At 42.3% G+C, this 13558-nt stretch overlaps 1 protein-coding gene across 3 annotated transcripts; it reads right to left on the reverse strand.

Annotated features, from left to right (window-relative positions):
- Positions 1-8303: 8303 nt before the first annotated feature.
- LOC127001105 (uncharacterized) lies at positions 8304-12337 on the reverse strand. 3 transcript variants are annotated; one of them, XM_050865277.1, is made up of 5 exons: positions 12206-12337; positions 10917-11086; positions 10521-10749; positions 9070-9695; positions 8304-8844 (listed from the first exon to the last, which is right to left on the reverse strand). In XM_050865277.1, exons 2-5 carry the CDS (start codon positions 11064-11066, stop codon positions 8551-8553), a joined length of 1299 nt encoding a protein of 432 aa, XP_050721234.1. In that variant the 5' UTR covers positions 11067-11086; positions 12206-12337; the 3' UTR covers positions 8304-8550. The 3 variants fall into 3 exon arrangements, with proteins under 3 accessions (XP_050721234.1, XP_050721232.1, XP_050721233.1); XM_050865275.1 differs by having other exon boundaries at positions 9070-10749; XM_050865276.1 differs by lacking the exon at positions 8304-8844 and having other exon boundaries at positions 8856-10749.
- Between the last annotated feature and the right edge of the window lie 1221 nt (positions 12338-13558).

Here is a 13558-nt window from a genome sequence, read left to right on the forward strand (position 1 = left end):
TAAATAATATTAAAAACATAAGAACATGAAGACCATGTGCGAATGACTGAAACCTCCATAAGAGCCGAGAGAGGAAGCCAACCAACAAGTCGAACCGAGAGACGAAGCAACTGTCAAGCGCGTCGTTACAACTAGCTGCTTAGGAGCAAAAGGAACAGATCGTTTGAACAGACTACAGTAGTTGTTAATGTAGAAGTCACATTAGAAATGGTATGAAGTGATTAGATTGAATGGTTTAGTGGCGTTCACACAGCTTTCTTGCACTACGCAGAGAATTCTGATCTTGCTTGCAGTCTTCCATGAGCAGAACTTGCATCTCCTCGACTCGTGGTGGTTCAGGGGCTTCCGCTGGTAGTACGGGGACGAGGTCGAAGCAGCTGCGTATTGTCTGCACCAGCGGTGTACGTTGATTGTTTGGTTGTTCAGCCTCTCCACGGCCCATGACTTTGACATGATTATATTGCACGACATCATTTGCACGATGACTGCGAACAAGTTCCTTAAATACAAGCTTTCTAAATGCTTCCTTTTTTTTTCTTTGACTTAATTCATTTTCTGGAGTTTTTCCCTTGAAACTTCAAAGCTCGCCTGTAAGAGAGACTGCATCTGGGCATTATGGGATGAAGGCGTCATTTTCCCTGTATCTTTGCGTCTTCTGCGGATGTATGTATCAGCAGAGTTCACTACGAATCCTGGTGTTCCCACAGGGGCATCAGGTCCATTTGAAGCCTCTGTGAGAGGGACATCATCAGGGTGGCTCGCAGGCTCCTGTGGCGGCTGGTCGTGGGAGGTGCCAGAGACACCCAGACGACACGCCCGAGCATTTTGAGCTTTTGTTCTTTCATGGGATGCATGCACAAGATATGTATCACCATCTTTAATAATTATTCTAAACTCTTAAAAGTCAGCCAAATTCTAGAACATAACCTGTCTAAAGATTGGTCGGTCATTATCCATCTTCTTAATGTTTCAATGGTCTCCTGAAGGAAAATAACATGCAGGGATTGATCAGTGCCTTGGGACCCTAAGGCAAGCACTTAATGCACCATGGTACACAGAACGTAACCAACAACCACCTCACTTCGATGGTGTGTGTGTGTGTGTGTGTGTGTGTGTGTGTGTGTGTGTGTGTGTGTGTGTGTGTTTTAGAGCTCGGGACCGCAAATGTAAATGCAACTCATTTCATTTGTTTGATTTTTGGAAGCAATTACAGAATTTTTAAATTTTGATACAATTTGTATGCGAGGTAAAAAAAATCTACTCATTTTACTCATCTACTTTATTATGATTATTATAATAGGCGTATTTATGAAGTTTGTTAGAATATCCTCCAAAATTAGTAGTATCTAAAGATATTATCCCTGTAAAAAAAAAATAAGATAAAACAGATGCCATGGTTTATTTTTAAGTTAGTGGCGATGTAGTTGTGACATAAACAAAATATATCGTGCGTGTGTGGTTCCTTTTTAAAGCGTAAATCATCATGCACGTGTACTATAGTGGGTCATTAATAGGAATTTTCATTTGCACAATAAACACCTCCATGTGGCTATATAATATGAAGGTGACTATATAATATGAAGTATTTATTATTGATTATATAATGATTATAACTCAATGCTACTTTTGTATTTAAATGTAATCAAGGGGACTTGAATGAATGACATTTTATATCAAAAGTTGGTTTTGTAGAAAACTTCATGGTTACTACCCCTAGGACGTCCATAATCCAAGGAAGGTCTTGGATAGAGTCCCTTTTTAGAGAGAGTCCCGACAATCGAAGATTAGAACGCCATTTTTGGCCCTGTTTTCGACGCGCTTTTCTAACGCTAGCACACGCTCTCTCTTGTATTTCTGTTTTACAGCCATACGGGTCGTCCAATGAAACTGAGCACACTTGTGCCAGACCTGCACACCTTCCCCTAACAGCCAGCAGGGAGCCAGCAGCCAACGACCTCTGGAAAAGTAAATAAGAGACAGTGTGTGTCTAGATCAACAGGTATCGCCAACCCACCATTACGCCCTTATACTTTACCATAATTTGGTCACCAGCCGTCAGAATGTGCCGTAAGGAGGTAACATGAGGTTATTATTAGCCTTATCATCAGCCACTGTCTGTATAGGAATTCACTTACCCACGCAAGCCTGTGATATAGGCGTTTCAAGGCGGGCTGCCTACGACCTTGAGGGGGTGGCTGCGCACAAAGGATACCAAGTAAATTTCAGCGCTTTATAGTGCTGCTGCTGCTGTAGTATTTAGATTTTTTTAACTGTACATCAGACTTTCAAACATTGTTAGCAGTGTTTGGGTGTCTTTTCCTTACTTATACCAATCTTTATTCCTTGCCTGCAGGGGGGGAACCTGCCTTCTGTAGGTAATAAACTGTCTATCTTGATATACTTGTCACAGCTACGTGGCTAATACACTACCCAAGCTATAAAAAATGTCAAGCCACTAAACTTTTTTTTCTGTTACCTGCTTGCATCACACTGGGCAATGGTAGGCTATCAAGATTACGAGAAAATGTTAAAACCACTATTGGTGGGGTACTTTGAGTCCATTTTTCTTAGTACCGTCTTCTTAACAAAAGTGTAATGAAAAAAATATATTATTTTATTTCACACACACACACACACACACACACTCTCTCTCTCTCTCTCTCTCTCTCTCTCTCTCTCTCTCTCTCTCTCTCTCTCTCTCTCTCTCTCACACACACACACACACACACACACACACACACACTCTCTCTCACACACACACACACACTCACTTACTCTCTCTCTCTCTCACACACACACACACACACACACACACACACACACACACACAGCTTTTGCAGTACATTCATTTTGGGATTCCAAGGTGTTATGAAGATAATTAATTTTTAGCATTATAAATCTACAACACTGAATCCGAGTGACCCAAAATATTTTTTTTCTTTATGAAAGTAATGCAACAAATGACTAGTCAATGATAGAGAGGTAGCTCACAAAAGGTACCAGAGCCTTCAAACTAATGCTAATTATGAACTTTACATTTCTGCCCGAAATCGTGCCAAATCTATTCTCCGACTAACCAAAAATTCTTTCATTAATAGAAAATGTCAAAACCTTGCTTTCTCTAACTCTTCCCGTGACTTCTGGCATCTAGCCAAAAACATCTCCTCCAACTTCACTTCTTCATCTTTCCCTCCACTCCTCAGTCCTGACGGCAACACTGCCGTCTCATCTATCTCTAAGGCTGAACTCTTCTCTCAAACTTTTTCTAAAAACTCCACTCTGGACGATTCTGGGCATATTCCTCCTACTCATCCCCCTCTGACTCCTTTATGCCTGTTATAAAGATTCTTCAAAATGATGTTTTCTATGCCCTCTCTGGCCTCAATCCTCAGAAGGCTTATGGACCTGATGGAGTGCCTCCTATTGTCCTTAAAAACTGTGCCTCCGTGCTGTCACCCTGCCTGGTCAAACTCTTTCGCCTCTGCCTGTCAACATCTACCTTTCCTTCTTGCTGGAAGTATGCCTTCATACAGCCTGTACCTAAGAAGGGTGACCGCTCCAATCCCTCAAACTACCGTCCTATTGCTTTACTTTCTTGTCTATCTAAAGCTTTTGAATCAATCCTTAACCGGAAGATTCAAAAGCACCTTCCTCTGATCTTCTATCTGATCGCCAGTATGGGTTCCGCAAGGGGCGTTCTACTGGTGATCTCCTAACCTTCTTAACTGACTCTTGGTCATCCTCTCTTACCCGTTTCGGTGAAACTTTTGCTATTGCGCTGGACATATCAAAAGCTTTTGATAGGGTCTGGCACAAATCTTTGCTTTCTAAACTACCCTCCTACGGTTTCTATCCTTCTCTCTGTACCTTTATCTCCAGTTTCCTTTCTGACCGTTCTATTTCTGCCGTGGTAGACGGTCACTGTTCTTCCCCTAAATCTATTAACAGTGGTGTCCCACAGGGTTCTGTCCTATTTCCCACTCTTTTTCTGTTGTTCATTGATGATCTTCTTTCCAAAACGAACTGTCCTATCCATTCCTACGCCGATGATTCCACTCTGCATTATTCAACTTCTTTTAATAGAAGACCCACCCTTCAGGAACTTAACGACTCAAGGCTGGAGGCTGCAGAACGCTTAGCCTCAGACCTTACTATTATTTCCGATTGGGGCAAGAAGAACCTGGTGTCCTTCAACGCCTCAAAAACACAGCTTCTCCACCTATCCACTCGACACAATCTTCCAAACAACTATCCCCTATTCTTTGACAACACCCAGCTATCACCTTCCTCAACACTAAACATCCTCGGTCTATCCTTAACTCAAAATCTTAACTGGAAACTTCATATCTCATCTCTTACTAAATCAGCTTCCTCGTCTCCGCCAGTTCTTCTCCCCTGCACAGTTGCTGTCCATATACAGGGCCTTGTCCGCCCTCGTATGGAGTATGCATCTCATGTGTGGGGGGGCTCCACTCACACAGCTCTTCTGGACAGAGTGGAGGCTAAGGCTCTTCGTCTCATCAGCTCTCCTCCTCATACTGATAGTCTTCTACCTCTTAAATTCCGCCGCAATGTTGCCTCTCTATCTTCTATCGATATTTCCACGCTGACTGCTCTTCTGAACTTGCTAACTGCATGCCTCCCCCCCTCCCGCGGCCCCGCTGCACTCGACTTTCTACTCATGCTCATCCCTATACTGTCCAAACCCCTTATGCAAGAGTTAACCAGCATCTTCATTCTTTCATCCCTCACGCTGGTAAACTCTGGAACAATCTTCCTTCATCTGTATTTCCTCCTGCCTACGACTTGAACTCTTTCAAGAGGAGGGTATCAGGACACCTCTCCTCCCGAAATTAACCTCTGATTTTGGACACTCCTTTAACCTCTGTTCGGGAGCAGTGAGTAGCGGGCCTTTTTTTCTTTTTTTTTCTTTGCGCCCTTGAGCTGTCTCCTTAGCTGTAAAAAAAAAAAAAAAAAAAGTCCAGCATGACAACAATGTTTAAAAAGGTGTTGAGAACATCACCTGTAGAAAAGTGTCATCAGCATATGTATGTAATAACATCAGTACCTCACGGAAATGACGAAAGTAAAGCCTTCTCAATTAAGCTATCAAATAATAATTACAGTACTTAGGAATTCCTAGCTCAAGCTAAGAAAAGACTCTGTAGGCATACCTTGGCCTTCCTAATATGCAAATAATATCTAATACAACCTAATAAATTTCCCTGAGCACTTTCAATAATATGTTCTTCCATAATAACATCTATGTTATTTATCAAAGGCACCTTTGTGAGCAATGAAAAGTCAGTGAGTAATATGAGTATTAATGATACATTTTGGTGAGATTGTTTTTGCGTTAGTTACAGCGGGTCCTTTCCTCCCCAGCACTCTGCCACACAGTCCCAACACCTGTCTCTTCCTCTCATATGTTTGCAATAGGTAGCATATGAGAGTAAAAGATAGGTGTTGGGGCTGTGTGGCAGAGCGGCGGGGAGGAAAGGACCCGCAGGAGCCAACACAAAAACAATCACGCCAATCACATTTCACTATAGTAGAGAACACTTTAATAAAGCCATGCAGTTAGGGGACACTGTCACTCACTTTATAAAGTTGTTTTTCTTAAAATCATAATTTCCACAAGTTTTAAACAGGCAAGTAATTAGAACTACTGGATAAATTGTTCCTTCACTTTTTGGTATGGGCACTAGGGATATAAAATAGGATTACTTTTCAAAGCAAGTATTGCGCTGAGGGTGTCATGCGTTAACCATCCTGACTAGGGGTTGTTAATTTAAAATGACTGACAGCTTAAAGAAACTCACAATGAATTATCAGCATACAAGTCTCTTCCATTAAAGACATACCTATCATATTCCTAGTCCCAACTTCCCTCACTGCTATGTTGTGATTATTGTCTGAAACATGGGACTGCATCAGAAGCAACACTATTACTGTCCATCTGTCTTGTGTACAGGAGTAGCTATACTATACTCTTCTTCAATTGCAACACGACATCATTATTATCCAGCAGTTTCTTGTCTGCAGGAGTAGCTATTCTCTTCTTCAACTGCAACACTATCACTACCTTGGTCAGCGCCTTGTCAGTGGTGGTGTAACACGGTACATAGCCCCAGGCAACACGGGGACCAGTTCTTCCTTTGATGATGCAGATTTCTTGCCAAAGTTCTTGATGCTTGTGGTGAGGGTGGTAAGTACAGCCTGAAGGGATATAAATATGTCAAGATGTTGATTGTAAGGTCAGGACTGGTAGGATTTGGTGTGTTGGTAGATAGTGCCTTTGTCTGAGAGAGACAAGTCCAGTGGAAGCAGTTATTGCAGGAGCAGGCTTAGGAGGCAGGGATGGAAAATCAGAGATTTGTAACGTGGAACCCAAAGCATTTCAGCTGGAGGTGGAGTAGGGTGGAAGTCAGTAGTTATAAAAAGGTTCTGGCTGTTAATGTGTTGGACATGTGTTCAGTGTACCATATTTCAGTGTGTAAAATACTTTTTACCATTTGTCTTGATTAATTGATGTTTCTTACCAGCTTTCTCATGGCTATACTTTTGCTCCCAAGATCTACATTCCTCCTGATTGCCTGCACCGTTTTTAAGTTCAGCAGTTTTCTATTTACAGTATATGTGTAATCGAACATTAATGAACTTTGCAATCAGTTATGGCAGGTGGGGAATTCAAATTTTCTTGTCTTGAGTTCTGCCTCATCTGTAAGCACCTTCTTGATATTGTACTTTCCCATCAAATCACTCTCAGCTCCTCTAAACTACCAGCTCTACTTGGAAGAGCATGCCATATGCTTTTTCTGACACTTCAACAAATTTCCCCTTTTTTAATTCCTTAATGGCAGTCAATCCTGATGCTGGGTGTGGTGCTTGACTGGGTACTGCTACAACTTCTCTCAAGCACTGGCCACAAATATTTTGAATGTTTTTGATGGTGTTGGTTCTAGTGAAGATACCACTTCCCTATCTAAAAAGTCAGCAAGGAACTCCCCTTCATCTTTCTCATAACTACCTGCACAGGGAAGGGCTAGGAATTGAGCTGTACTTATCATCTTCAGTGCATACTGAGATTAAAGAGGAGAAGGCACAGGCTTCCTCAGGCGTACTAAAGATAATAGATTTTCTAGACAGTCCTGAGTCAGTCTTGATGTGAGAAGAAATTTATAATTAGCATCTAGTAGCTCCTCTGCGACGACCAAAACAGAGTATGTTGAAATAATTATTCCTGTTTGTATTGGTTTCCAATCTCCCCTGATTCCAATCCTCATAGTTTTAAAGATATGAATCACTCCTTGTAAGAAGCGTACAGCTTCATAATATCGTGTGGGGTGCAATTTGCGGAGTGCCATTACAGGATGGCGACTGGTCATCAGCTGAAACCAGTGGTTGAGTGTTTCATTTAGCCATGCTGTTGTCAAATAATCCTCTTTCCTTCCCTCTTTACTAACCAGATACCTCAGGCCAGAACTGACATCATGGCTCAGCACCCGTGTGGCATTACACACATTCATCTTTTCAAAATGGTTTGGTCTCAATATTGCCATCGTTAACTTTGGTGCTAGTTTCAGCTGAAGGTCACCTTGAAACCTTGATAAATCCTCCAGTGGCTCAACACTGACTACATTGCAGTTCAATTTGTGTTTTCCACAGTGCTGTCAGAGAGGATGAATTTGTTCCTATTAACAAGGGCTGCTTTGATGTTCTTGAAGAGATGTGGTACATCCGCCAAAAAGTATAGCCATTTGCCAGGGACTTGTGGATGGGGTATCTTGTGCACAGTCTGATCATTTATGCTACATAATATGCCAAAACTTCTCCACATTGCACGATTAGCACTGCCCATATCACAAGTAACTGCTTCAACATGAAGCCCGATGTTAGAAGCACTATGAATGATATGCAGAATTATTTCTTTGAAAACGGTGCCATCAGTGGTAGGGTGATGTGTTCAAGACCCGGACAGTAAAGTGAATAATATTCATAAAAAAAAAGTTATTGAGCTACAGGAGAGATTTTGTGCTTAAAAGAAAGCTTAACTAATTCCCCATCTTATGCTATGAGTTTCATATCTGTAGATATCATAGTATTGGTTTTACAGCCGTTTTTAAAATCCAGAATTCTCTGTCCGGGTCGAGACCGCGTGTTCACGACCCGGACGGGGTTGTGGTCTCAACCCGGACGGATGTTTTGGTCCACCAAAAACACACTTACACCAATGTTTTATATTTTTTCTTACTAAGAACATCCAGAACATGACACTGAAAGGTGGAATAAAACAATTGGTAGCAAAATATCAATGTAATAAAAAAATATATATGATAAAAAAAAAGGTAACTGAATTCCTTAAAACTACGCCTTTTTTCTTTCGTATGGCTTGTTTTCTTTCTATTAGGAAAATCAAAATGGGTGAACACTGAATAGGGATACAACTTACAACTTTAATTCTAATCTGTATAAAAACTAATGACTAAACTAGCTAATAACTAAACTAGCTAGACGAAACGGCCGAATGGCGCCATGATCGTTAAAGGGTTAATGCATGTTAAAGTCCCTCAAGGGAGGGAGGACCTTGATCAGGTTTGCTTGTCGTTGGGTGGTCCCCGTGCTGACTGTGAGGACCCCCAACACCCTGCTGCGGTCGACACTGTCGACATCCCCGATGGCTGGGAAGTGGAAGGTGTCCTTCAGCAAGGGCGACTTTATCCTCAGGAAGTCCAACTGCAGCCGCCCGTCTTCCTCCAGGGAAATGACCTTGCCCACAAAGTGGACAAGCTCCTCAGACCTCTTCCCCTGGAAGACAAGCTGGACCAGGACAAAGTCACCCACCTGGGGAAAAAAAAAAAAAAATGAAAAAAAAGAATGAATATGGAATGAATGAATAAGGAATTTGGCTTTAAAACCAAGCACTGGGGAATCAAAGGCCATTCAGCTAGGCTACTAAATTTGACAATTAAATAGAAATTTTCTTCTAGACTTGCTTATGCAATAGATGAACATAATCTAGGCTAGGATAGGCTACAAATTTTGAAATATTAAAAAAAAGTCCCTCACCTCTGGCTCCTTCTGGACGAAAGGATAGGAGGCAGCATCATGCTCGAGCTCTTCTGCAAACTCATCTGAATATTCAGATGAGTCGTCACACAGTGCAGGATTGTCGGCAGCCTCCTCATCGCTGCTGCTCGCCTCAACTGGCTCAGACCTCCTCCTCCTCTTTGCCGCCTGTCGTGCCTCCTGCTCTCTCTTCTTCTCTCTCTTCTTCTCCTCCGACCTCCGCTTCTTCTCCTCTCTGGCTGCTTTCTTCTCCTCCTTCTCCCGCAGCTGGCCAAGAGCCTCATCATCCTCAGTCAGGATGCAGGCGCGGATCTTCTTGCGCCCTCTGGCAGCAGGGCGGGGAGGAGCCTTCGGGTAGGGCTGCACAGCTTCGGGAGTGACGTCGAGAATTGGAGGAGATGAAGCTGTTGGAGTTGGAGTCTGCCGAGGTTGGGGTGCTGCTTCAGGAGTGCTAGCCGCTGAAGCAGAGAAGGCTGGTGACATCCTACCTATTCCAGATGGTCCAGGCTGAGGTTGGTCAGGCTCCGATGAAGATGGTGTCAAGGGTGCGGCAAGAGTTTGTGGCAAATCATCATCATCATCAGGAGGGGCCTGCTCTGTGACTTCTGCCCCAGCAAACGCATCATCTGGAAAGATGTTGCGGTTGACGGGAAAGATGCCAGTAGCGCGAAACCCATTGGTGATGTTGGTGACATTACAAACCTTGTCCCAGGCCTTGCACGCCATCTCTGGCAACATATGTTCCGTGATGGGCACGTGAGGGTTTGAGAGTTTGAAATCGTCCTGAATGGATCGCAGGACAGACTTGAAGGGGCCAAAGACACTTACATCTAATGGCTGGAGTTTGGCTGTAGTATGAGGTGGCAGCGTGACAATTACGATGCCATGCTGTATCGCATACTCAACCGCATGAATGCTCATGTGACACTCGGCATTGTCCATTATCAGCAGTATCTTATTCTCCACTGAAGAATAAGACACCTTATGGAGATGCTCGAGTGTCTGCACGAAACGCTCATGGTCCATCCAACCGTTAGCCTGCAAGAGCACTGTGGTTCCAGGAGTAGCCCCTCTCTGAAAATCAGCATTCATCTTCTTTCGTGCGATGATAAACACTGGAGGGAAACCCTGCCCTGCAGCATTAACAATCCCCACGAAAGTCATATGATTGCCTCTCTCCCGAGCAACCTGCGAAGCAACAGGACGACCTCTCTCGCAAACAACCTTACATGGCTTCATCACAGTGGACAAGCCACTCTCATCCAAGTTGAAGATCCTGGCTGGCATGAAACTGTGTCGCTCGACAGCTTCCACGTAAGCCTTGAAGAAGACTTCAACGTTTACGCGGTTGAAAGCCATCGCGCGCGAAAGTGACATGCCCTCCGGAGCCTTCAATGCAAGCCTTGGATGACGGAACATATACCCGTAATACCAGTCACGGGTGGCCATACCTTCCCTCCTCCAGACATCAGGAATAGCCGGGCTGCCAACAGCCTCTGCATACTTCAGGACCATCCTCCTGAAAGCTCTCGTCGGCAGCCCGTAGAACATGCGCGCGATCTTGATCGAGTATTCCTCGATGAAGTGTTCCTGCGCATCAGTGAAAACCTTCTTGATGTTCTGGTGCTTAGGCACGAACGTCCTCCCATCACTCTCCTTGAGGGACCGAGTGAAAGCATCCTGAAAAAAATAAAACAAAGGTAAAGTGGGGAGCATAGGCCCTATAGGCTAAATGAAAAGTAAAGTTCTTACCCATAGGCCTGAAATAAAAAGGTAAGTTCTTTGGCTAGCCTAGGCCTACCCATATAAATTAAAATTTAAGAGGGCTTAGATTTATTCAAGCTTACCCCAAGAGTCGAAGCCTTCACTCCAAAAAGGTTGCACGCAGTGCGGATGCTACAGCCTGTCTCAATGCGGTGGTTAAATGCCTTCTCCAAGTTGGTCCTATCCGTGGTTAGGATGTTCCTCGGCTGGTAGTTGCGAGGCATGGGAACCATGGCTGCGAGGCACGAAGGATCTGAAAGAGATAAATGGCATTAGAGACATAATGAATATTGTCTATAAGTTCATAATGAAAAAATATTTTGACCTTTTCAAAAACCCATAATTTGTTAGTTTAGACAATCAATAACTTTATACGAGGTAATAAACAGTATTAATATTTGTTCCATGTTAAAATTCTATTGCCTGACCAATTAATAAATTTTAGAAAAATAAAAATTCTTCTCCTAGCTCCGTGTTCTCAACCCGGACAAACCTGTCCGAGTCGAGAACACGGACCTTGCATTTAAAAAAATTCTTAAAAATTTAAAAATTGGCCTAGGTTAAATATTTCAATTTGGAAGACTAAACACTATTGGGGGGCACATATTAATTCTAAAAAAAATTAATTTGCACAAAAAAAAATAGCTCAAAACTGACTCTATGTTTGACTTTGGCAATCACCCATATTTAATTATTTTAAACCATCAATAATTTTATAAGAGTTAATATATAGTATTAATATTGGTTTTAGGTTAAAATGAGAGTGATTGACAGAGTCATTTAAAAAAAAAAAAATCCTTCTTATACCTCCGTGTTCTCGACTCGGACATCACGTGCACACTGTCCGAGTCGAGACCACGCACATCATTTTTTTAAAAATTCGTAAAAAATATAAACAATTGGCCTAGGTTAAATATTTCAATTTGGAGAAGTAAACACTAATGGGGGGCACATATTAATGCTAAAAATAATTCACTTCCATCAATAAAACACTTCGAAAAATCACTCGATATTTAGCCGTGGCAAACACCCATTTCCAGCCTTTTCCATGGCTTTATCTCACATATGGTACATTATAGTTGTAAGAACTATGCAATCATTCACTTTTTAATTGGTTTTTCCAGTACACTTAATTTGCATGAATTGTCAAAAATTGTCCGAGTCGAGAACACGGCATAATTTTGTTTAGCGGGCACCCCAAACGAGTCCATTGTTGTTTAGGCACTCCGTATTATCACTGATTTTATGCCAATATGGCTATATTACATAACAAAACTTATCACAAGTTGATCACGCCTTATTCGTGGTCATGGCACAATATATCCTGATGCCGAAAATTAAGATCGCGACCTCTTAAAATCGAAATTCTTACCATGCTTACAAGCGGAGCGTCGGCGGGGAGGTTTGCAAATGGCGTCTAGTTAGGACCGCCCTCCCTCATACGTCATAGCTCTGACGTCATCCTAGGCTCGATCGTTCATTGGTTAATCAAGACTGTCCGGGTCGTGACCACACGACCCTACTGCTTATAAAATGATAAGCAATTGTTTGCTTCCAGCGAGTTGTGATGCCACCCAGCATGAAAACAAGAGCATGGTCAGCATTTCCGGTGTGCTGTGGAAGTGTTACATTCCCAAGCAGGCTGCCATTGTTTGTGTCATATTCCACACTTTGTGTTAGTGATAGCTCGTCAAGTGTGAGGCAACAATTTTTTTCCTTGTCACTCATTCCTATTACCTTTACCTTCAGTAAGTCAAAAACTTGTCTAAGAATCCCAGGTTGAAAAGAAATGTTTTGTAACCTCCTTTGCAAGGTTCTCTCTGATGGAAATGGATATTGCTGATTTAGGGGTAATTTGTAACCTGATGTTCCACATGCAAATCGAAATTGTAGGGCCTCCTTTACTGCTGGAGATGACCACTGATCCCCCTTCATATTAACTTTTGTGAGGGCTGGCTCTAAGTTGGTCTGGCTTAAATATTCTAGCATTTTTTTTTTCCTGATTTATCTTTGCCTTCAATATTCTTCTAGTTCTTTTCTCCGTGTTTTGAAGTTTAACTTTGAGTTCTGTGATCTCCTGTCTCAGCCTCATAACTGTTATGCTCCCTGCATTTTGAATGCTCTCATTTTCCTCTTGCATGCAATCTTCAGCCCCTGGGTCACTATCTTCAGCTAGAAAAAAAAATGTAAAATAGCAATTTTACAAAATAATTGTTGGTTAAAATTTATTTTATGCATCCCCTTTTGAAACTCATGTTGTCATTCCATTGGTCTGCAAAGCTCTAGGATACTACAGTCACTTGTCGACTTATCAGACTCGCCCAGTGCGGATGCATCGAGGAAGCCCGCCATGCAGTCAGACAAACATGGAAGTATGTATGAGTGAAAGGTACTTTGTAAGGGATTACAAAACTGGGCATATGATGTAAAGTAGAACAGTAAGAATTTAGATATAAGAGACAGTACTACTACTACTAATGCTGCCACTGCTACTTCTAGCATTATAGTACCAATATTTACAGATGATTGTAAGACATGGGCTTGAAATGAAGGTCAAAGATATATGATCCAGGCAGAGGAGATGAGTTACTTGAGAGGTTCTTAAGGCATGAATAGAATGGATAGTGAAAGCGATGAAAGTGTACACGAAAGGTTTGATATGTCTTTTAAAGGTGATGGAATGAATGGTGAAGTACTGGTGATGGCCAAAGCAGCACTCTGAAAC

The sequence above is a fragment of the Eriocheir sinensis genome, chromosome 20 (genome assembly GCF_024679095.1).
Source record: "Eriocheir sinensis breed Jianghai 21 chromosome 20, ASM2467909v1, whole genome shotgun sequence".
Lineage (NCBI taxonomy): Eukaryota > Metazoa > Arthropoda > Malacostraca > Decapoda > Varunidae > Eriocheir > Eriocheir sinensis.

Coding starts and splice junctions, on each gene's coding strand:
- LOC127001105 (XM_050865275.1), bottom strand. CDS start 11,066: ATGGTTCCCATGCCTCGCAACTACCAGCCGAGGAACATCCTAACCACG. Junction 10,750..10,916: donor TGAAGGCTTCGACTCTTGGG/GTAAGCTTGAAT, acceptor TATTTTTTTCAG/GATGCTTTCACTCGGTCCCT. Junction 8,845..9,069: donor TCGTCCAGAAGGAGCCAGAG/GTGAGGGACTTT, acceptor TTTTTTCCCCAG/GTGGGTGACTTTGTCCTGGT.